The sequence below is a fragment of the Pempheris klunzingeri genome, chromosome 3 (assembly GCF_042242105.1).
Source record: "Pempheris klunzingeri isolate RE-2024b chromosome 3, fPemKlu1.hap1, whole genome shotgun sequence".
In the NCBI taxonomy this organism is placed as follows: Eukaryota; Metazoa; Chordata; class Actinopteri; order Acropomatiformes; family Pempheridae; genus Pempheris; species Pempheris klunzingeri.
The window spans coordinates 9,208,000-9,232,294 of NC_092014.1; the positions used below are offsets into that span (position 1 = coordinate 9,208,000).

Here is a 24,295-nt window from a genome sequence, read left to right on the forward strand (position 1 = left end):
ACTAGAGAGCAGTACTCAGCAGTCCTTGAGCTAACATGCAGAATGTGCTGCTGTGGTGCTAACCACCTGGATGTGGGCCAACCAGAGTCTTGGCTTTTGCTCCCATGCACAGCCCACTTCTTGAGGTTGTGGTTTCATACCCTGTGACTTTGGAGAGTAACTAGACTATAAACTATACATACAATAAACACCACAGGCAGATCCGCTTGGCAGCCCTGTAGCTAACTTTATCCCCCCACTATGTATGTAAATGTATTATGGTTTGGTGTGTGCAGCGTTTCCTCTTAGTGCACGCTGGACTCCCTGCCTGCTCTTCCTCCATGTTTGTCCCAGCAGAATTGTAAATGACTGGTGGGTGTTGAGGATGATTGCATGTGACAGCTAATGCGTTGGGTTGCTGGCAACATGTGTCAGAGCCAGTGTACATTAACCTACATTTAGAGTGAGGCCTTTTTGAAACACACGGAAAGGAAAGGAAAGGAAAAGGTCGCCTTTTGAATAAGATATTTTTTGGCACAATTAATTATTTCTTTGGACCCACAAGCTTAATTCATTTGGTTATTAAAATTTTAGAATTTTAAATGCCCAACGTTCAGCTTATACTGTATACTGTAATCTTATTGACTAGACCCATCTTGTACTTAACAAGGTGAGTGTAAACAGTAGTCGGCTCTGTGCTATCTGTTGCTAGAAAGTGGAGAACAGAGGTAAGAAGTATGTGGCATGGAGGTGGCTCAGGTCAGAGCTGATCCCTTAAAGATAATCTCCCTCTCTAGGGATTTGTTTTTCTCATTTGTCCCAGGGCCTCTAAGCTGAGTTTGGAGGTCACCTGCTGTACAGGCAACAGGACCCGAACCTGGCCACAGACACATTTGTAAGGAGCCAGATATTGCGTGGAGTTGGTGGTTGAAAGCAAAGTAAGCAGTGAATAGAGTTGAAACATGAACACCAGGGTTCATCAGAGTTCACCCATGTTACTGAAATCAAAGGATTTGGGTCTGTAACAAAACCAGTTTTAGCAGCATAGCTTTGAAGTGGTCCGTTTGTGTTTATGTTCGTGGCAGTAAGCTAGATTAGAGTACATTTTTAGCCACGTTTCACAAAGGTGGTGAAAACAGGCTCCTTTATGTCTATTTAGCTAGATTTAAGCCAACTACCGTGCTTATTTTTGTTGTTATCAAGTAGGTTTATATTCAAGAGGGAGATGTGATTTAAGTCACTGAGCTGGTATTTCATGTTCCCTCATTTGCTGAACACTGTTTTAATCACCAGCCTTTTGTTTGCGTTGTTTCTCGATTTCCCATGCCTGGAAATCCACCTGATGCCCTACAATGTATTTCTCAACATGTCAGCTAGACTGTATTCCCAGCTGTTTCATGGCCTTTTCTGTTTCCAGCAAAGGATCTTGGAAACTTGGGGCTAAAAACAGAAACTTAAGGGATCAGTAACAGATCCATGTGAGGACCACATGAGAACCTAAATTCTTGAAGGCAGTAAAGACACTTTTGTCACAGTTTATTAGGGCTGGATAACTGAATAGCAGGCTTGTTTTCATGGGAATTAACTAGAAATAGTATAGGCAATAGTTGTGTTGTTTGGTTATTATGATGTGTTTATGCTAGTTACATGTCCAGTGATATGGCAGGGTTGTCATTTTGCTACTGCGCATTTTACAAGTGTTTGACGTTTTGTCCACTTTTAGCTCAGAAAAATGTCTCTAAATTGAGAACATTTTTGAAGTAACCAAGCTGTGGGATTTACACCCATGAACCGTCTTCTCTGGCTTGTACAGATACAGTATTTCCAAAGCTCAGATGCAAGATCCCTGTGAATTAAGTTCCGTGCAGTAATCCAGCATCTCTGGCCTTGTTCATGCTTTATGTTTAAATGAACTCTGTGACTGCATATGGTCAGAAATGAACGAGTGGGTGTGTTGACCCCATAAACCATATAGGCACAGTTATTTCTTCTCATGGCATTATGCAAAAAACTGACCCTTAACATGGTTGCACTAAAGTTCGTGTGTGCGAGTTATTAACAGCCCATCAGTATTCACAGAGTTCACTCAGGGACTATGAAAGAGGCTGTGGGCATGCATTGGCATCCCATGCCTAATTTTATAGTGTATGGATGTGATCAGTCCCTCGTTGCCCTTGACAGGCATGAATTACGGGAGTTTCCAGCCACGATAATCCTCCCCACCAGATAATAACACCCTGCCACATCACCCTGAGATTCATGCTTGCGTGCTTCACTGCTTAGCCAAAATGTCTCAGGTGATCAACTTAATTCATTATGTGTGACAGTGAGTGATTTAGGTGAAGTCAAAATGTCCACATAACTCTGGTGAGTTAAAAGCAGCTGAGTTACACTCCTGTTGCCCTAAAGGTATCCAGTGTCTCTGTAAGACCCTTGGGTCATTCAGCTGTGACTGCATACTAAAGAAAAGGTGCAAGATCAGCAGAGAGTGGCAGTGAAGTTGGTTTAGGTCATTTAAAGTTAAAGACAGGTACAGCTTCAGACATGTTGAACCCGAATACTGTGTGTGGATCAGAATGATACTCTAGTCTGTTTTCGCCCACAGACTGAGCCCCTATCTAAAGATGGCTCTGTGTGTGTGTGTGTGTGTGTGTGTGTGTGCATTTTTGTGACTTGTCTCATTTCTTTGTTTGCACTCAAAACAGTGGATTTATAAGAGAAAGATAATCATGATTTGCTGTTATGGGGAAGGTCACTTAAAGTTTGTAGGCATAGGCCTTGGAGGGAAGACAACACAACAGCTTGGAATTTAAAACAAGGAATGCAATCACAGCTGGGATACCAGATTCCATCAGACAACAAATTTGCCATTTCTGCTGTGAACTACATTTTATTTGATTATTGTGTATTTGAAGTCTTTACACATTGTATTTTACCAGAAAATATAAGCAAAATGATAAACTTCTGAGAGGGAAAATTATTATTTCTCCCAACTGGAATGTATGAAACCCTCATGCACAACATTTTAAGGTTATGATTTTTTTCCTTAACTGTAAGTGGCAGCCAGTCAGAGTAGATTATACTGTAACCTTAACACAAGTGTAACACAAGCCTGACAAAGAGGAAATCTCATATTTCTGTATGCTCAGGTACTCTGCCCAATGCCAGGGTCACCTTCACCAGGAAAAATAAATCCCCAGTGGCTCTCTAACACTACCCATAAGACCTCTCTCCCTTTGAGAGGCGGTGAGTGGGTGTCAACCTAATGTTTATACTGTCTGCTCATGGTTATGTAAGCCATTTTGTCCTCGTTCTCTTTCTCTACATCTCCATCAGCTTGTTTAAACTAATCTACCTTTACCTTTTCACCATGCCAAGTTGTGTGTTACATAAATATTCTTTGTACTGGTCTAGCTTAAGGTTGTACACCAAGCCAAGGTGTATATTACATAAATAGTGTAGGCCAGACTGTAGAGAAGTACTGTACCGTGGAAGCTGTATGGGTTCCTTTTTTTCAGAGTCAAGGATGCTTCTCTTTCATGAGGGGCAGGTTCAGGGAGGCTGTGGTACTTGTCTGAACTATCCCTGTGATAACAGCCTCTAGAATGAACGAGTCAGTGTGTCTACTCAAACGCACACACAAGTTTATCTTTACAGTGGGCGGAAGGCTCTACAGCAGAGTAAATACTGTACAGTAAAGTACACCGGTGTGGATGCGTTTGTGGCAGACAGTGTTACATGCATGATGAGGACATTGTTTTTTTATGCAACAGAAGTCTCCCTATGGTTCAGCTGCTTGTTTACTGACTGTCATGCCAACGTACTTATGTGGGTCACAGGGTTCATTCTGACCATGTGGGCTCTGCTGTCCTCCGTCATTCGGCCATCTCATGGACCATTATTCACCCATAATGATGTTATCTTGACAACTGCAAAATAACGACAGCCCCCTCGACTTCCTTTGTATCTCCAATTTGTCAGGCCTCTTTGACTTCATCCTCCATTTCTATGGCTACTAATTGTTATAATTATGCCACGCTTTTATTGTGACCCACATTGACCTTTTTATGGTTAATGCAGATTATTAACTCAGATCTAAGAAAATGTCTCCAAAAAAAAAAAAAAGGAAATATCAAGTGCAATATTTCCGCATTCTGATAAATCTCTGGCCATCCTTTCTGGTCTTAGCTCGCTGATTTAGCATTCCTTCCACAGCTGAGAGAGGGTGGAGATATGTGAACCATTTGGAGAATGCTCTCAGCGTGAAATCCGAATTACTTGTAGAAAAGCATGAGGCCAATTTGAGCCCAAACATCTGTCCTGTGGTTTGGTCCACACAAATTTTAGTGGTCACAGTGGGCTTCGCTTGGCTTCAAGCTCTCACATTTCTTCGCCTTTGTCATTTCATTAATATCTTCCCTAAGCAGAATGACGCTCAGGGAAGAAGCAAAGAGGGCAGCAAGAGTTAGTAAAAGATACAAATTTCTGCTTGTACATTTTGGTGGGAAGAAACAAGCATTGTGTACTCGCACTCATCTGTATCCTCATGGGAAATAAACAGCAACTAAATCAGTTGTTAGCTTTGTGTGTTATCTTTAAAGATGAAAGGACACTGAAAACAATGAAACCGCTGCCCTGGGGTTTCTGTAGGAAGGGAAAAAAGAAACAACTGGAGCGAAGAATGAGACCTTTGATCTGTGCAGTCAGTCCCATTGAGTTAGTCTGAGACTGTACCCAGAAATAGAGAAGACAGGGGTCAAGAAAAAAAAAGCCCAAGTCCCAGTTCACAGAAGTAGCCAGCATACAATTGCAGAACTTTTTCAGTAGTAATACACATTATTCTCAGAGATAATTTATTGTTATGGATACTATTTATGATTTGTTTCAGAAAAATTTAAAAAGGGCAGCGCAACATAAAAACAATTTTTTTTTCTTTTATTATGTCCATTGCAGATTTCTAAAATGAACATCTGTATGAAGCTAACATTTTCTCTGCAAAAGTGCATCCTCTGCGCTTGGCTTTGTGTTTTCCTTATGAGATGAAGGGTTACACAAGGTGCTACATGCAGGAAATTAACAGTTTGAGCTGCCGTCCTTAGCACGATGTTACCTCCAGTGGCACATCATCATTTCAGCCTTCATTGAAATAGACAGAAATTGCGACCTCAGAATATTTTAAGCTATGAAAATGACAAGCCAAACAAAAAGGAAATTCATTCGCCAAGTCCTCGTGGCCAAGTGGTAAAAGACGCTCACCATTTAACCGCAATGTTCCAATTTCGATTCTGACTGGAGAGCTTAGTTGCACGTCATTCCCTTTAGTCTCTCAAGCTCATTAAAACATATTTCCATTGTTATTCCCACCCGTCTGTATGCTGACAAACTGTAAGCTAACATCACTGCTGAAACAGAATGATTTGGGAATGTCTGGTAGCTTGTGTTTAGTTTTGGGCTACTGGCAGCCGTTGGTGCACAGTCACTGCAGCCTGGCCTGTCTGCTCTGGTTTCATAAGCAGAGAGAGTGAGTGACCTATATACTTCTCTGAGGGAGGGGAAGTCACCTTGTTGGTGGACCAGCAGGCAGGCAGGCTGGCACGCAGAGACAAGGTTTTAATGTGCGGCATTATTAAAAGGGTTGACCGCTGATTGGAAGCATAATTTAGAGGGATTCTCATTTGCTGCTTGTGTTGTTCTTGGATGCAAACTTTCTAGGGCTTTCTAGCTTTTTTTTTTTTTCCTTCTTAGCATCACTTTGTAATAGTATGCAAAGGCCAATGTATGGAGGGGAATATTCAGTAGATTAACATGCTGAAAAACACATCTTGAAATGGATTGGATTTGTGCGTGCACACACACACACACACACACACACACATACACACACATTAGCTGAAACCATGGGGCCCAGTGCCAGAAAGATCTAGTCAGACAAACACCTCACCAGAGACTCCTCTAAGCGTCCTAACAAATTGAATGTGTGTGTAGATGGACAAGGGGGAATTAGATCAGTGGTCCTGATTGTATCTGAGTGTGCTGTTGCTGTACCCCTTTCCAGCTAGTCCCCTGGAGGAAATGTGTGTGCATGAGAGAGCGAGCAAGGTAGAGAGACAGAGAGAGGAGGAGAGAGAGTGCTTGGCAGCTGGTTTGATGAAGGATGTAAGGAGAATGTTAACCAGACAATCACCTTGCATGTTATTGATTGAGATGGGAGAGAGGTAATTAGCGCAGAAAAGAAGGGGAAGCTGAGGCCACTTTTAATGTTTTGATACAAGGTGTTCTCTCTTTGTACCCATCTACATGTTTTGTTCCTTGTGTGCGTTTTGTGTGTGTGTGTGTGTACATGAAGGGAAATGCTATCAAAAATTATTCTCTATATCCTAAAAATTACCATATGTGTAGACCTAACCTTAAATGCATAAAGCTTTTAATTTACTCAGAATGTAAATGTATGTTAAATTTTGTATCAAATGTGAGAGCCAACTGATTCAGTCATTCCATTAATAAGCAGCATAACCTGATATAATGGATGCATTCCAATTTTATTCACAGAGCCCCATCCATAGGGCATGCTTGCTCTGCAAACTAATGAAACCCTGCCATGTTTCATACCAGACTGTGTTTGGTGGCCTGTTCTGTTTTCAAAATCTACTCGCCACCCTCCCTCTATCTTTTGCCTTACATCTCCATTTAGCAGAGCTTAATCAGAGAGATAGATTTAGCCTTCAGTAGTTCAGGGTTGTTTATTATTATTATTTTTTTTTATTTTACCTTTATTTAACCAGGAAGTCCCATTGAGATCAGAAATCTCTTTTACAAGGGAGACCTGGCCAAGGTAGCAGCCATACAAAATCAAAAGCCAGATACATGATACACAAATACATGACACACAAATAGAAAATAAACAATAATGTGCATGAGCATAGCTTAGCATCAAATCTACATATAGTGTTCTCACTAGAGCCCAACTGATTGTGGGTTTTTGAAGCCAATACTGATTTTTTTTTGGTTTCTGTTTAAGTTAACACAAATAGGCATTTTTGATAAGGAACCCTCGTATAAGACATGTACTTGGTGGAACATGGAATGATAAATAAAAGAAAAATGAAAAGTAATCGTATCTCTCTCATACATTCTATGTAATGGTGAGTGTTTCTAAATGATGTCAACGATAGCTTTGGCATTTATGAACTGCAATTTTATGTTACTTAATAGCTGGCAAGACATTGATACTGATAAACAGTATCTCTGGGACGTAATATCATCCAATAATATTGGCCCATTTATCAGTCGGGCTGTAATACTGATACTGTGCAGTTGCTCTGTCAATCTGTATTGACAGTAAACAGAATTTATCAAATCAGTGACATTATTGTGTCTTACCAAGCTACATTTGCTCATAAAGAAGTTTAAAAGTTTACAAACTGACCACTACAACCACATTAAAGTAGAAGTTTAACCAGCTGATCAGCAAACAGCCCTGTATCATATTTCCCTGGACATGCTATAATGGACTAACATACCAGACACAGGAAATGTATTTATCATAAAAAGGTAATGATTGTTACTTTTGTGGTCGTCAAGGCGAATCTGATGATTTATTTTTGTCTAGCTTTGGGGTCATAATATCCAACCTTACTTTGTACACACTGCAAGTCCTTCTCGTTTCTTTAAATATGGTAGTAAACAGCTTAGAACATTCCTCTCTGTTCCTAGACAGATAGCAGATCATCATCCATTAGCTTTGACACCTACTGCAGCTCTTAACAAATTCTACCATTTAGCACTGCATCAGTAAGAACATACAGTATACGTTGAGCTTTAATGGTCATACAATCACAGAAATCAGTCAGAAGTGAAAGCAGTAAATGATCCCAAACTAAACAGTGCCTTGGATCAGGCAGAGCTGCAGCAGACTGTCATCAGTTCTGGTGCATTTTGGTTGTGGCTCAGAGTAAATAACGACAACATGCCGCACTACGCACACTACAGCACATGCCGGTGCTGAGTCTCACCTTTGATATTTGACCCTAAACTAAACACAGGTGACACTGAGGCACTGTTGCTCTACCATGATGTGTATTATTACCTTTCGATACTTTTTCCATTGCCTCACACTTTTTTATGCCAGAGAAGGGGACAAGTGCTTTGGAGCAAACTTAAATTTGACATCCTACTCTGTGTCTCTTTGCTTATTGAATTCAAATAATCTCCTCTATAATTCTGTCATTGTCATCTCGGAGAGCCTGGTGAAGCTATAAATCATTGGAGTGCAAAGCCCTCCTCTCTTGGTTGGCAGACATCTTTATGGCTAGCCACATTGCGTTGCTACTGTACCAGGGATCAAAAGCCCAAGAATGTTTTACAATGTGTATTAGTACTGTTAGGAAAGTGACCGTCTGCCCCGGCTTTGTTGTTGTCTTTTGAAACTTATTATTAAATTTGTCTTAAAACTCTTGTGTGTGTCCTTTCAGCTCGCCACTGAGGCAACCCTCCTCAACGGCCAAAGTGTGCCTGGTTTGTGGAGACGAGGCATCAGGATGCCACTACGGTGTCGTGACATGTGGAAGCTGCAAAGTCTTCTTTAAAAGAGCTGTCGAAGGTATGTCATTAACTCATTTTCAAGGAAGATATCACTGGTTAGGTCTTTCCTAGGGTGGCTGAAAGAGCTTAACACTCTGCAAGTCAAGAAAACATAAGCACAAAAAAACAAGACATAAATGCTGCAGTAAATTAAGTAAATTATGTTACATTTGCCAGTTTGACAACAAATAGACAGCACAAGAAATGCGCTGCAAATATAAAATACTAAATACAAAAAAAGGAAGATTGCGATGATGATAGTAATAAAACACTGAAGCTAGAGTATAACAAAAATATCCTGTAATATTGTTATCATGCCATCAGTGTGTTAAAACTAAAATAAATTGATTTCTCATTTTGCAAAATTCAAGGTGAAAACTTTCCACAGAAAACATAGAGGGAGGAGCAAACCTTTTACCACACCATAAACAGACATAATTGTTAACCTTTCTAAGAAAAAAAAAAGAAAAACAACAAACGACCTGAGTTGAACTTCAATTAAATGAGCTGATGCATTCAATATTGTATTGCAATGCCATGCAGTTTGCTTAATCCTCTAAAGTTGAAGCTCCATGTGAATGAACAGAACGTTCTTTGACGACAAAACAACCCATTAATTTGTTAAATACATTTAATGTGATACATGTGGTGAGTTAGCCAGCTAACAAGTTAACTAATGGGGTTAGGTCCCTTGAAAAATGTAGCTGACAATGAAGGCTGTGTGCAAACTTAGAGTGAACAACGAATTTATAAAATAAATGTTTTACAATAAAGAATAAATGGTAATAGCTAAACTGCAGGAGGTTGTAATTTTACTGAATTCCTATTTAATGGGATGCTGGGAAATTATCTGTGTATGGGATGCAAGAGCGTGCAGATGAATGCAGTGCATGGTTACAATTAGATTAAATGGGCATACATAACTGAAACACGCCAGAAGACCTAGTATTGCTTTCTCAATGTACATCTAAAATGTAGACTGAACATGTTCACTGTTAGAAAAGTATTTTTATATTCAAATTGTGCAAAACCTTAAAAATTCCCAACACAACAAAGCTTTCTATAAATTTGCAATCCTAAACATCATTGACAAATGTTCAGTTTTATGTCATCAAGAAACTTGTGTTTCACTGCTGGATATTTTGTGTTATATTGGTAAATGAATTTCTTTATTTGGCTGCATTTTATTTGCAGTGTTTTCATAAATCCAGACAATGCGTTGTCAAAGTAGTGAAGTCTTTTTTTTTTGCAGTGTGTTTATCTTTTTTTGGCCACTGTACGTTTCTCTTACTAAACCTTTAAAAAGAAAAGAACTGATATTTTGATAGTTTGACTGTAAGAGGAGAAAGCTACTGTCTAAGGGAGTATTACACTGTTTTTCAGAAAGTTTCATTCATTTGTAATACGCCAACATTTGTTTTAACGGTTCATCCATTGGCTGGAGCCAATCCCAGCTGACATTGGGCTGACAGTCTGTACTGGTAGCCAGTCAATCACAGGACCAACACATTGAGACAGACAACCATTCACACCTATGGGCAATTTAGAGTCACCAATTAACCTGACCTGCATGTGTTTGGATTGAGAACCCACACAAGCACGGGGAGAACATGCAATCTCCACACAGAACCGTGAACCTGCTGTGAAGCATCACTGCTAACCACTACACCACTGCGCTGCCCTGTTCTCACAGTTGTATCAGTAAATATCAAAACATTTCAAACAATATCACCTTAACTGTGCCCTTCAGAATTATTGGCAGACATTCTGCTCAATTTATTAACAGTAGTTCGTGGGGAGTATGTTAAGTACGTTTAAATTTGTGGCACAGGGTTATAGCTTTTCCAACTGGGAGATGTTAATGAGAAAATGTGTGCAAATACAATAACTCTGCTTTCAGTAATTTCAATAGAACAGAGTTTGAAAAGCTCACACAGACAAGCACATAGTGGAAAGCAGAGATGCAGCTTGTTATTTCCATTCAGGCTGCATACAATGATGATAATTATTGCAAGATTTATTAACCAATAGTTGATGCTGGTTTTATGTGCACTACAGTGTTATAGGCGACAAATTACTGTTTAATCTCAATTGACCTTCCACATATTTATTTTTTCTAAAAGATCATTAAAATGACCAAAAAGATTGGACACATTAGAAGCAAAAAACATTCAGTAGGTAATTCTCCAGCAGCAGCTCTTTATGTTATATTTAGCTTCGGAAAATCAGCAGCGGCCATAATGTGCTTTTCATTTTGTGCCTGTTGCCTGAGGCGTTGGCCTTACTCATTAAGATGAGTGTTTGAATGCAAAACACACGCTTACAGTCCCAGTGCAGGCGGAAAAAAAAAATCAAAAAAACAAGCCTGCTAGCCAGTCATGAGGCCCTCTAGGTGTTTTCCTGACCGTTGGAGGAATTGCACTCATTCCCAATCAAATCATGCCTTAATTTGATGATATTTACACACCGTCATTACGGAGACCTGAAACCAGATTATCTGTCTGGGGTTATCAAATCAGACGTGCCATTGTTCTCGCTTCAAGCGTGGCCAGAGGAGAGCTGGTGGCAGATGCTAAAGATCTGACTGTATGTGACAGTGCTAGTCAGGTGAAACTCTGAAGCGCTCAGATCTCTATGCGCTCTTTTAGGCTTTTTCTCATATGATATATAATTATTCTGAAACTGACATACTGTGTGATGCCCTTTAAATCTAATGCAGTGCTCTTTACTTTCAAATCTCTTTATTGGTATCTCTGTATTTTTCCTCTTGATTCTGCACTGTCAAACAACTGCAACTGTGCACGCTATGAAAGCGTAATAAGGGCAACCCAAATGGTGTGATGTCATCAAGGTTGTGTGCGACGTGTACGCCCTTCTGATGTGCAAAGCGAGCTGTTACCTCACTTGACCCCTCCACAGCTGCTGCTGAGGTGGAAACAGAGAGGTAAGGTGGAGGGAGGCAAAAGGATGAAAATACAGAGAGAAGGATTTTGCAAAGTGAAGAGAGGTAGAGGACAGTGAAACAGATACAGCGAGGGAGGGGGGGGAGGAAGGACAAAGAAAAAGTCAGACGCAGACAGTGAGATAAAGAGAGGAGCAGCTGAGAGAGAGAGAGAGAGAGAGAGAGAGAGAGAGTAAGAAACAGGGAGTGGGACGGAAAGTGATGTGTCAGCAGTGAGCGCCGGAGAGGTGTAAGTTAGGACGTGAGGAGACGTTTTACTCCTCCCTTCTCCCAGTGTTTCCTCCTCCTTCTCCTCCTCCTCTCTCTCAAAGTTAGAAACTTAGCCTAGGCACGTGAAATATAAAAGAAAACTGCAGAGAGTGGGCATCTGTGCAAGGGGAATAATCCAGCCCATGCTTAATTTCTTTTGGCACTGGCTGCCTCGAGGGACACAACTTTTCTGTCGGCTGTAGCTCATTAGACGACTAACTGGCTCACAGCCCTTTACTACAGAGCTAGTTAGCATTCTGGAGTCGTCAACAAATCAGGCGAAACCTTCCGACTGTGGAGGGTCTGGTTTCCCCTTTGTCTAAGTCAGGCAAGTCATTGTTAGGTAGCTTTATTTTACATTTTACATCATCAGAGCTTGGCACAGTTACTCTTCAAGTCTACATTTTAGGTTTACATTTAGACCATCTGTTTGGAATATCTATTGGCCAAGTGGGCCTTTTACTGTTCAGATCTGTTCACTTATAGTCCCCCTCAAGAGAATAAATATTTATTCCACTTAATTTTTGTCATTTCTACCAGAAGGTGCAGCCAACTGTACACGATAAAGTTTATAACCACAGTCCCAGGAAACACAGAAATACTAAATTATGTGCCGGGTACCCTCTGGCTGTAAGCTGTTCAAAACGCCATCGATTCATTCTCTCAATCATCACTTATGACCCATTAGAAGTGTGTGGCGGTGTCGGGATCTGCAGAGACGCTGCCGCCTGCCTGTATTTTCTTATTTTGCTGTGTTCTGGACGTGTCTGGGCGTTAACCTTCGGGTGGAGGGTGTGTTCCCCCAGCCAATTGCAGCGCGTATAGCGCGAGGGTGGGACTCCATAAAAACGTTGCTACCAGGTGCCAGACTGTAAGCACGCATCCAAGAGGAAGCTACAAAAGTGGCGAGCCGGGGAGGAGTGGCCAACTTTAACCGAAACTCACAAATCCTACTCATATTACCTTTAAGCACTCACATGCACACACACTTAAATTACACATAGAATAAACATTTATCCACCTGCTTTCCTTTTCACGACAAGTCATCCAAATATCTTATCTCATGTGTCATCTCCTACACTAACACATCTTGTATAGTAAACAAGCAGACAAGACGTAATAACTTCTATGAAACTTACAAGTTTTGCAGCTGTAATGCTACTGTTGACTCAACTGTCACATGCAAACATGCAGGCAATTTATAGGCTCCATTGAAATGAATGAATTCTTCAGTGTAAATGCTTATCCCGCACTGTGGGAAAATGCCTTCTGACACAAAACATTTTGCAAATATGTGTTATCATCACTAATGAATTGTGGAAATAGCTGAACGCATTCATATGTGCTTCTCTCCTGCATCCACTCCACTAAAGACTGGTTTGTTGATACAAGACAGCTGCACTCAATAAACGACTCCATGTGGAGCGCATTTGAAGAGTTGAACGCTAGCTTATTATTCACATGTCATCAGTGGCTTGGCATGTCTGCTCTTTGTAATAATACTAGGCCCTGCTTTTAGCTCTCAAGCTGTTTTTGCTGTTTTCTTATTGAACTGAGAGGTTTACAGAGACATTAGTCAACCTTGTTATGGCCTCTCTGTGTTCTGCAATGTGACTGAGTCGTGGTTTCCATGGTGCTGGTGTCAATCTAAAAACCTATTCTTCTGCACCGCCTCTGTGGGAGAGGTCATCTGAGGACACGATTCTCACTGTTTCAGCTTTGACTGGCAGCTCTGCCGTCCACTCACATATCTCTCAGCTCAGGCTGGGGGAATAAAGGCCTCCCTCCAGTGCTGGAGTGAATGCTTCAGGTTGTGTGTGAGAGGCTCATGTAACAACGGCTGGAGTGAAGCCATTTAGCAGCGTTGCCCTGATCCCAGCTCCCCAACACATGTCTCGCATCATAGCTTCTTTGATCAGACACTGCATACAACATGCAGCAACAAACACACAACAAGATACAAACACAATTACAGGCGCTAACTTGCTATGCACACATGCATGCGAACACAATTCTTCGTAAGTAGTAAAGGAATCCAGGTGTACAGCATTAGATAGAAATTTAATCTGTAAAGCTTACTGTAAGTATGTGTGACCCACATTGTTAATAGGCATTTAAGTTGGAGAATGCAGCCTGAGGAAGGGTCTCTCTAATTCAACCTAGATACGTTTACAGTTACAGGAAGTGTTTGGATTTTATATCCTCACTGCTTTAAAAATAGACACAAGGGCATACAGTGTATTAGGGCTGGAACTAATGGTGATGATTTTTTATGACAACAACCTTGTAAAATATTAGAAAATAGAAAAAAATAAATACTCCTGACGCTTCTCCTGAAGCTAAGTTGATCCCCAAAGTGCTTGTTTTGTCTGACCACCAGTCTGAAATGACAGATGTATTCAATTTACAATTATGTAAAACAGATAAACACAGCAAGCTCTCACATGTGAAAAGCTTGAGCCAACAAATGTTTGGCATTTTTGCTTGATGAATGAATTATTTAAGTTGCTGTTGATTATTTTCTTTGTCAAATGACTTATCATTTAATTGACTAATCATTTCAGCACTACAATATACAGTATTCAGACCATTCCGCCTACCTATTAAACCTCTTATAACAGGTATGCTGCATGTTTGGTGTACGTATGATGATATAACACACTCACGTATGCACACACTACTTCCTCCATGCCCTCAGTTACCCTGGCCTGGGCTGACCCGCAGGCCTGATGGCTCTCCAGTGGATATAATCTGACCTCCATCTCTTCCTGTTCCCTGGTGATACCTTTGTTCTTTGACATCAATGCAAAAAGGATCCAGTGCCCTCAGTGGGTTACACCTTTTGTGTTCAACCAAATAAGCAGTGCCAATCTGATGGGCTTTATCAGTGTCTTCACTGATGATTGGTTTGTTAAAGACACAGGACTGCAGTAACACAGAGTGTTGTGGCGGTGCTTTTTGATGGCACTAATGTTTTTATTAAATCTTAGACAGGGTTGCACCACCAGATTGATTTAATTTCAAATTAGTTCTAATCAGAGTAGCTAAAGTAGGTTTAAATAAGTAAGTCCAGATTTAAAGTTAAGCAAAGTTTTGTTGCACAATTAAAAACTAATCTCTGTTTAGTAAATCCAAGTTTATTAATTCAAACTGACATTAAATAAAATTTAATTAATACGGAAATGCCTGCTCACCCCAAATAAAATAAATACATAAATGATTGAAAATAAACACATTTGCATGCTGTCTGGACCTCGTAATTCACCTTCTCTGTATTTATTTATAATCGCTCTCTATAAAGGTTATATTGTTTGCTAAATTGCTACAAATCCAGTCAAATAAGCTCTGATTTCTCCTCCTTTGAGATAAAGTTATCCAAAACATGTAAGCCAAACAGGTCCCAGTTCATCCTCTGGAAACATCCAGGGGCATAAAATGTCAGGGCCATGAGGAGTTGAAGAATTGGTGACAGTTGGTCCAGTCTTCCTGTTCAGCTCCATAACAGTTTTGTCGCTGATCCGGTATATATAAACTCAGCAGCATCATAATTCTCTACTGGGTGGAGTCTTTTTCTTAACTTTCTTCGAGGAGCTTGATTATTTTGCTCAATCCATCTTTAAAAAAGATAGACATTTAAAACCTCAAGTGTAAGTTTAAAGTTAACACTGGGTTTCAATTGTAAATTGGAATATTTAGTTTATAAAAGTTTTGGTAAGAGTAAAAAAACTCAACTGACATTTATAGAAAGGTTAAAGTTTAATCTTTCTTAATTTCAAGGTAGTTTAAAAGATTAGTGCAACATAATTTATAGTGAAACCATGATTTAATCTTTAAAAATGAATCCCAGTTATTGCAGTCCAGCCTTAGTGTATCACATAATGTGCTGTGTACATGTCAAATGCACTTGCTCTATACATAAAAATTACAAGTAGTGGCAGAAAAGAAATACTGATAATGTACAGGCAGAATAAAATTCAATAACTCCATGTTGTTTTCCTGCAAATTCATTTAATCTTGTAGACAGGCTCTCAAGCAAAGTTTCAATAGACAGAAATTTATGTTTTCAAAACAGCTTTGACAAGAAAGGAGGTATAGAGGAGCGGGCATGTTGTAACCCTACAAGTTATCAACAACCCCTCTTTGATTGATTTGATTTGAAAGTCAAATGTGTTTCTAACCTTTTACTGTAAGACCTAAGAACATTTTAACTAGTACTATGTAATATCTGAACGTCTTGCCAAACAATTGGTGTAGAGCTACTTACTGCAGGGATTTAAGTTATTTGTAGACAAGAGGATAGATTTTTACTTCCATAATAACATGCTTTTTTACATTAGACACTTTCAGATACCACATTGAGGCCTAAATAATGACTAGTGCATATGTACACAAAGGCAGCAGCTGGGAAAGGAAATGCACAGGACTGCTTGAGATACAGCACATTACCATAGAAGTGGAGACATTAGTAAACAAAATAACAGCTTCTATTTACATCCTATTTCAACTTCTGCACCCTCTTTTTATAATGATCCAGACAGGGAAACTTAATTGCGTAGAGCCCCATCCAACACAGCTGTTTGTGTGTTGTCCAAAGAACTGGGGTAGCGGTGCTATTACAAGGCAGTGATTTGCATTCCACTGGCCCAGTGGTAACAACAATCACATCTCTGAGAGGCCTGTTTTCTGGTTGTTTGGCATTTTTTTGGCTGTGTAATTTAGGTTGCATAAACACCAATGAATTTGTGAGTGGATATTCCAATGGCATTAATCTGTAAGGCGGACATTGATTTCAGCACATCCTTTAGTTACATGCCCTCTTGCGTCTGCAGTGCCGGCTTGCAACGAAGGAATCTGCAGCAACTGCTAAATGCCACTCAGAGATTCACAGTAGTATTATTGATGTAGGTCAGCTCCTGTGTCTGAAAGGCTATTTTCACAATCAGGGGTCTGACCTCTTGTGTCTAGTGGTTATCTAAAAATGTCAGGTTAAAGGCTATGGTTTAGCAAAGGCCTCAAGTCTGTCTTTGTTTGGAAAGCAGATGCTGTGTAGCTGTGCCGATGGCAGGAGGACTGCAGGGAAGATTACTCTTGTTAAAGCGCGGTCACTGTCGGAAAGAGAATTTCCCTTTCAGAAGAATGTCCTCATGACTTTTTTTTTGCCTTCTTTTCTTTTAAATTGTGAAATAACATGACAAAAAAGGAGTGACTTAGAAGGTAACTAATATAGACATAATGAACAGATTCTCCTCATAACTGATGTATGCAGAAGCTGACAGACAACAGAGACCACTCAGCAGTTTGTTGCGAGATTGTGAGATCATTAGCTAAAAGTAGACTGCTACTCTGCTGACAGAGTGTTCATTATATCAGCAGACCGGAGTTTTTGGTCAAATTTAATACAGTATCTGAGGAATCTTTGTCTTTTTCATGGAATTTTATGTGAAAATATCTTGCTAGGATTTGGCATTATCGAGTGCTTTTAATGTAAAAACAGAAGTTAGAGATTTTGGGGTAAGATCCACATGGAAATATGAGACAGAATGATTTAATTAAGTAACCACTTTCATGAGAGATGAAAAGGGATTTTTTTTTAATTTGGTAAGATGTTTTCCAAGGCAAGACTGAAAAATGACCATTCACCACTAAGCCCGCCACGTGCCGGGTTGATAAGCAAATACACATATTCAGAGGTAAACATGGTGTGTGGGTGCATGTGAGTACATGCACACAGATAGAAACAGCGTGTCTCCTTTTCAGTTGGACACACAGTCATGTGCATACACACCATTGGACTACGACTTTGCCTGTCTCATGAAGTATATTTCACTCCAACAATTATGCACAAGATTCACGGGAATGAGCAAAACAGTTGACAGGAAGGCTCCAGAGTTTTCAGAATCGCCATTTGGTCTGGCCTATCCAAGCGAGAATGTGTGTGTGTGTGTGTAGATATGCATGCGTGTGCGTGCACGAGGGGGGTGGGGTAGGGGATGGCTGCGTTGTGTTTCCTGTGTCGCAGTTTACTGTTTTTTAGAGCAAGAAAAATGGGCTTATGTAACGGTCATGTGATTTAGCCAGAAATAGTGGTGGGGCTACAGCTGCTGCCTCTCCTCCTGCAGCTCGGTTCCTTGGCTTTTGGCAGCAGTCAGACAGACACACTGCGCACTACTCCTGCTAGCTCAGAAAACAACTTCTGCTCAGTCCTACACACAAATACAAATACTGTACTGTAGATGCAGCACAGGCAACGCACAGAATATACATGTCTGAGTTAAATGCATATAAACAACCCACAAGCTTTCGTGCGCTGAAATCTATGCCAAAAATCGTAGATACTTTTGAAGAAATAAACTGTACAAGATAAACATGCAGTAAAATGTAGACAAGCACACAATTTTAACATTAACCCTAATGGAGCTAAGCCATGTTCAGGGGTCACCACACCACACTTTACCACTCCATCTGGGTTGTGTCGTGATTTCCATGTGTGTGTATTTGTTTGTGAAAGGCGATACAACATTTGCAGTTTTTTTTTTTTTTTTTTTGAATTGCCAAGTGGAGCAGCTTTGGCTGTGTGTGTGTATGTGTGTGCATGTGTGTGTGTGTTTGCGTGTGTGTGTATGGGAGAGAGTGAATGACTGTACGTGTGCACGAGCATGAGCCTGTCTGTGTGTGGGCGTATGGCGCTCTGAGGCTGGCGGACGTGCGGAAAAAAGGAAAAAGGAGGGATGGAGACGCAGGCGTAGAGAAGGAGAAAAGTGGAGGAGGAGAGGAGCTGTACAGTGAATAACTAGTGGAGCGGAAGGAAGCGCTCTGAAATGGGAGATCATTGGGTTTAGCTAAGGGCTAGGCAGGAGGCAGGAGGGATTCTCGCCATGTTAGCATCACTGTCAGGAATAGTCTAGCTGTAGCCAGTGTCCTGGTTCCAGCAAATATTAATACCTCCATGCCATGTACTGTAAAATACACCATTAGTCATGCGCTGTAGAATGTGAGAGCGGAATAATCACAATTTCAATCATTTTCACAGTGATAATCATGAAATGTAGATCTCTGATATTTCCAGGCGTTCCACAGGGTATCTGTGTTGACCTACATTACAAATGGTCGCAGACAGAGATTCTACAGTAGAGTCAAACATTTATTTTTCTTCATGTAGTCAAATGTATACAAATAGCATTCAGTACTGCATATGTTATCTTTCTCTTTATTGCTATTTAAATCTCTTTGCTGCAAATCGCTGCTGTTCTATGTCAAGCCGCGTGTACAGTTCACCATCACACTGACGCTTGTATCTTGTCTCTCTGTAGGTCAGCACAACTACCTGTGTGCCGGAAGAAATGACTGTATCATTGACAAGATCCGAAGGAAAAACTGTCCGGCATGTCGTGTACGGAAGTGTCTCCAGGCCGGGATGAACCTAGGAGGTGAGGAGTCACACCCTCATTACAGATTCGCTCTGTCACGTGTCTCAGATGTGACATTTGAGTCAGCCTCCCTCTGCTTATAAGAAATTATAGATATGGAAAAGTAGGCCTTGCTGTAGTCACAGGAGGCCTGAGGATGCTGAGTCATAGGATGATTGTGTGTGATTGCATATAGTATATCTGAGGACAATATGCATAATGCATTTACAAAAAGTGTAGATCTGCAGTACCCCATACGATGCCAGCTGACAAAACCTGCAGACAACACAGTACAGTACAGTATTGTACTATGAGGAAAGACGCTGTAGTGGAGAGGGATGTGGTTTATGAAATTTATTCATTTATTGCTATTGGCTTTTTTCAATTCAGGGCCAAAGTGGCATACACAAGGCTAAAAGCCTACTGCATGGGTTTTCAGTCCATTAGTTATTGAAATATCAAATGTTTTTCGATGTTATGCTCCACAAGAAAGCTAAATATGAACATGAATCGTAAATATATAGAAACATTTGACACGGGGTTCTGTATGTGCTGTCAAATTACTTCAGGAAACAAAGATGGCCAGAGGCAAAAAAAAAAAACATGCACACATGCAGCTGCTGTTACAGACAGTTTATGGAGTGTGAATTCTATGCGAGTCTTCTGAATTAATCTGAAGTGTAATCATTGCAAGTTGGGATGATAGATATGGAAAGCATTGGGGAGAAGAAGTCCCACACATGGAAGGAATACTACTAGCAGTGATGAATGAAGTGTGTTTCATCCGTAGGGATCTCTAGGACAGCAGTCAGATTGCTTGGTTAGAAATCAAAAAAATCTCACTAAGAGTACAGCCACTTAATGAAGTGCTCACAATGAGGGCAAAGATGAGTAAGTAATAAAATTTCAGCGGTGAGCATTCTGTTGTTTACATTCTGTGCCTGTGCCTTTGAATATTACAGCTAACACATGATAAATGTTTTGTCCTGGAACCAATCCAAACCTCTGATAGTACAATATAAAATGAATCAATGGGCACTGATTGGGGAAATCAATTTCAGGAAAGCGCTTTGATACATTTTCTGCACAGTGAACGTGTAAGTGCTTATTTGCCAATTTGACTCCCTTGTATGTATACATCTATACAGATCAATCAACAAAACTAATGTGTAGTGAATGTATTATTTAGTGAATGCAGAGAATTATTTGAGTCTATTCTATCTCCACAAGCATGCAGCGTTCATGCACACAGACAATCAGGGAGTGACAGTTATGAATTCACTCCATGGGAATAAGAGCCAACAGGTGGGTGCTGGGATGGAGACGGGTCGTACAGCTCAGCATAGAGGAGACTGGGGAATGACACCGAAATAATGTATGAAAACCATATTAGATACAGAGCCTCACCTGAGCTATATGTGATAAGTGATACCAGGGCTCCAGCCACCGTATCGTTACCCTCTGACAATGCACCTTCAACAACTGGGGGCATTTATCCTGATTTAAAATGAATATAATTAAACTTGCATGTGTCAAGCATATGTAGACACGTCAGTTCAGCAGCACATAATTATTAACTTAAGCATATTACAAGCACAAAAACACGAGTTGGAGTAAGCACATCTCTCTGGTGAAATGTTACGTAGTGTTGAAAAGCAGCAGATGACCATGAGTCATGAATAAAAGCTTAAGGTTGCCAATGATTGTGGCTGCATGTCTGAGCAGCAGCAGTGTAGCCCATTAAATTGGGGCCTTGGCTATTTACATCTAATTTTGATACGAAGACAAGTAATGAAAGCTGTCAGATTCCCCAAAATAAAAAATATCACCGTAATTAATAGTATTAAGTTGAATTTCATCATTCTTTTTTATCAACATCCGAGTCATATGTCTAATATTTGCCTTTTTTATCTGGTCTTTTCATTTTATCCTGAGCTGGGAAGCTGTTTGTTAAGTCTGTTTCAATTTGAGCTCTATAGATTAATCACTGATCATTCCTCTGGCGTTTATCACTGATGATTGAGATGTCACCGCGATGAGGGTTTACAGTGTGGCCGCTATAAATAGCCACAGCCTTGCGTAATGGTCGCGCGTAACGACAACTGTAGGAGAGCGTCGCTGATGCCACACCACCAGTGAAACTGCACTCCTCTGCTGTTCTTCTCGGGCGCAAATACTGCTACGCAAACGGGTCTTAAAGGGTACTTCTATGTCCATTTATAGCGAACTGTGTGCCCAGCTCCACAATAAATGAGATTTATAAAACACAGCCATGTGTATGCTCAACTGCGTGTGTGTAAATCTACACGGTTTTCTGCATCTGGCCCCTGGAGTTGATTGTCTGATCAAGCTTAGAGGCTTTATGAATAGTTCGAATGTTTCTGGCATGTAAAGTATGCATTTATTGTTATTTGCTTGTTTATCGTCCCTCAAAGATCCCCATCTGTGTATGACCAAACAATACGCAGGAAATCAAACATGTTTATCGTACCATTATGTGCTCTTTCTTTTACTGGACCTCATTCAAGGTGGACCCTTTCCAATTTTTGACTCATACCCAAACATTTCAAGTTACAACTTCCCAGAAACTATAACTTCCATCAGATAGAAAGGTGACAGATTTCCTGGAAAATAATACAATGGAAATTTGATCAGCAGGCCATTGAATGAGAAATACAGTTAATAACAGTAGACGCTGTAAACATTGCAAGCACCTAGATACTACATATTAAAAATGTGCATCTATATTTGTTTTTTTTTTTTAATTATACCTGTACAGTATTTGTCACATTGCAATCGTAACCGCCGATTATGAATGTAAGAAATGTGCCTGTCAACAATGTGTCAACAAGTCAATGTGTCAATCCACAGCACGAAAGTCTAAGAAGTTGGGAAAGCTTAAGGGAGTCAGCGAGGACCTGCAGGGCTCCAAGGACAGCCAAACTGCCACAGGTGGCGTTGGGGGCGGTTACCTGTCCTCAGAGAAGGAACTGAACGCCAGTGCTGCCAATGCCCTGGTGCCCCACGGGCCTGGGGTGGTCACACCTTTTCTGCCGCCCTCCATCTGCAGTGTGTTAGAGCTGATTGAGCCTGAAGAGGTGTACTCCGGCTATGACAACACGCAGCCTGACACCACTGACCACCTGCTGTCAAGTCTCAACCGCCTGGCCGGAAAGCAGATGGTACGCATGGTGAAGTGGGCCAAAGTACTTCCAGGTTAGTGACCACTAGAGCAGTGGGCTGAGACCTAAATGTTGTTTAAGAGAGTTTTTAAACAGAATTGGGAAGGTGCTGAAACAGCATCCCTACAAGTATGTGTATTAGAAAATAAAGAGTGTAATTCACATTTTTTAAAATACTACCAGTCGCTAGATTTACTTCCCCTCCCTCTTGTTTTTAAAAGTCAAATAAAAAGGGCTGCAGTAAATCAATTAGATTAAAGTAGCCTGAAAATCCAATAATATATATATATATAATTTCTACAGTTTGAATGTTATATTTATGATGACTTTATTGTTTAACAATTGAAATTTAGTAAATAAAAGGCTGATAAATCAAGGGGAGTATATATTGTAATTATGGACCAGGTTTTGATGAAAATAACTTGCCCATATCTTCACTTTTGATCCCTATATTTTCAGAACGCAACTCTGCCAGTTTTGTCAGAGCACACAATTTGAATTTTAAAAATTAGATCAGGAAATGAGCTTGTGAAGCTTCAACAAGATTAGGGAGAGAATCCTATTTTACCATAAAATAGAATCAAGATTAAGATTTCCAAACAGAACTCATTTACATCGTCGTTGTCAGATGCAATGTTGAACCAAAGATCTAATGTGTATCTCATTAATTTTTACCTATAAACCACAGCACTGGAAAAAGAAAAAAAAAATGTCTGAAAAGGGATAAACAAGTTCCCTTAAAATGCCAGTCAGTGGGAGACATATTGAAAGATGCCTCACAGGTAGCTCTTTGAGGCTGTTTAATTTGCTGTATTGCAAATATTTGATACCTCCACGGTGTCTGCTTGCCATATCCGGACATATAAATAGAAGGGGAGCCAGACAGAAGGGTCAAAATGAGTACCTTCGACTTTCAGATATGCCGCTGCCTGCATTCAGCTTACATTCGGATGCCGCAGGACTAACACACAGCACAATATGGAACTATATTGTCAGAATAGCACACGCTAAAGTTACCTAAAACATCAAACTCTACTAAGCTCTTATTTTAGTTATCAGCCCGCTCTGTGCTATTTATTTTAGCAGAATACACAGTGCTGAGCCAGGCATTTGACATACCTTTTTTTTTTTTAAATATTGTATTTCGTAATTTGACATGGATTTTGACTAAAATAGTCCCTAAGCCTTGATAAGTCACTTGTTTGTCCTCAGTTGGCCTATGTTTTGCATGAGGAGGAGTTTCTTGCCAGAGTTTGATTGAGAGTTTGGCAAGTTTCCTATTCGACTCTATTTTTGGCATTCCATAGACAACATGCCAATAACCGGAGGCCTTGTGGGATTTGCATGATACAAGAATGGGTGAATACTTCTCAGTGGTTATCATGTCTAAACAAATATTGGCACAAAAAAAAGCACACTGTAGCAAAGATACGCAGTGTGTGATGCACATGGACAAACACAGGTACTCACAAGCACGTACTCAGCTAAATAAATGCCGCTTAAGTTGGTGCTTAAGTCATTAACTCACAGCCTGAGTATTGTCTGCAACATTTAAACATAGAGCTTCTCATCAGCCTGTCTTGCTTTATGTGTGTTTTTGTGTGTGTTAGGTTTCCGGGGCCTGCCCATTGAGGACCAAATCACCCTGATCCAGTATTCATGGATGTGTCTGTCCTCCTTTTGCCTCAGCTGGCGCTCCTACAAACACACAAATGGACAGATGCTCTACTTTGCCCCTGACCTCATCTTTAACGAGTAGGTCTACACTTCTGTATCTGCAGTTTACATTGGGGTTATCAATGTGTACTGGACTCTACATTTTGGGATGGCCCAGGTATTAAATAATCAATGTTATCTAAATTTCAGAATGTAACAAAGAGAGGGAAAACATCCAAGTACCATTTCACCTGTTTTTATTGTTCAAAGCACCAACATTT

The 24,295-nt window shown here is 40.3% G+C and overlaps 1 protein-coding gene across 1 annotated transcript in view; it reads left to right on the forward strand.

Moving 5' to 3' along the window:
• The window catches only part of nr3c2 (nuclear receptor subfamily 3, group C, member 2), a 70,152-nt gene that overhangs the window by 32,298 nt on the left and 13,559 nt on the right, over positions 1–24,295 (forward strand). Inside the window, exons 3-6 of the mRNA XM_070828515.1 lie at positions 8,451–8,578; positions 19,081–19,197; positions 22,048–22,392; positions 23,969–24,113. Coding sequence (XP_070684616.1) covers positions 8,451–8,578; positions 19,081–19,197; positions 22,048–22,392; positions 23,969–24,113 — 735 coding nt within the window. The remainder of the gene's footprint in view (positions 1–8,450; positions 8,579–19,080; positions 19,198–22,047; positions 22,393–23,968; positions 24,114–24,295) is intronic.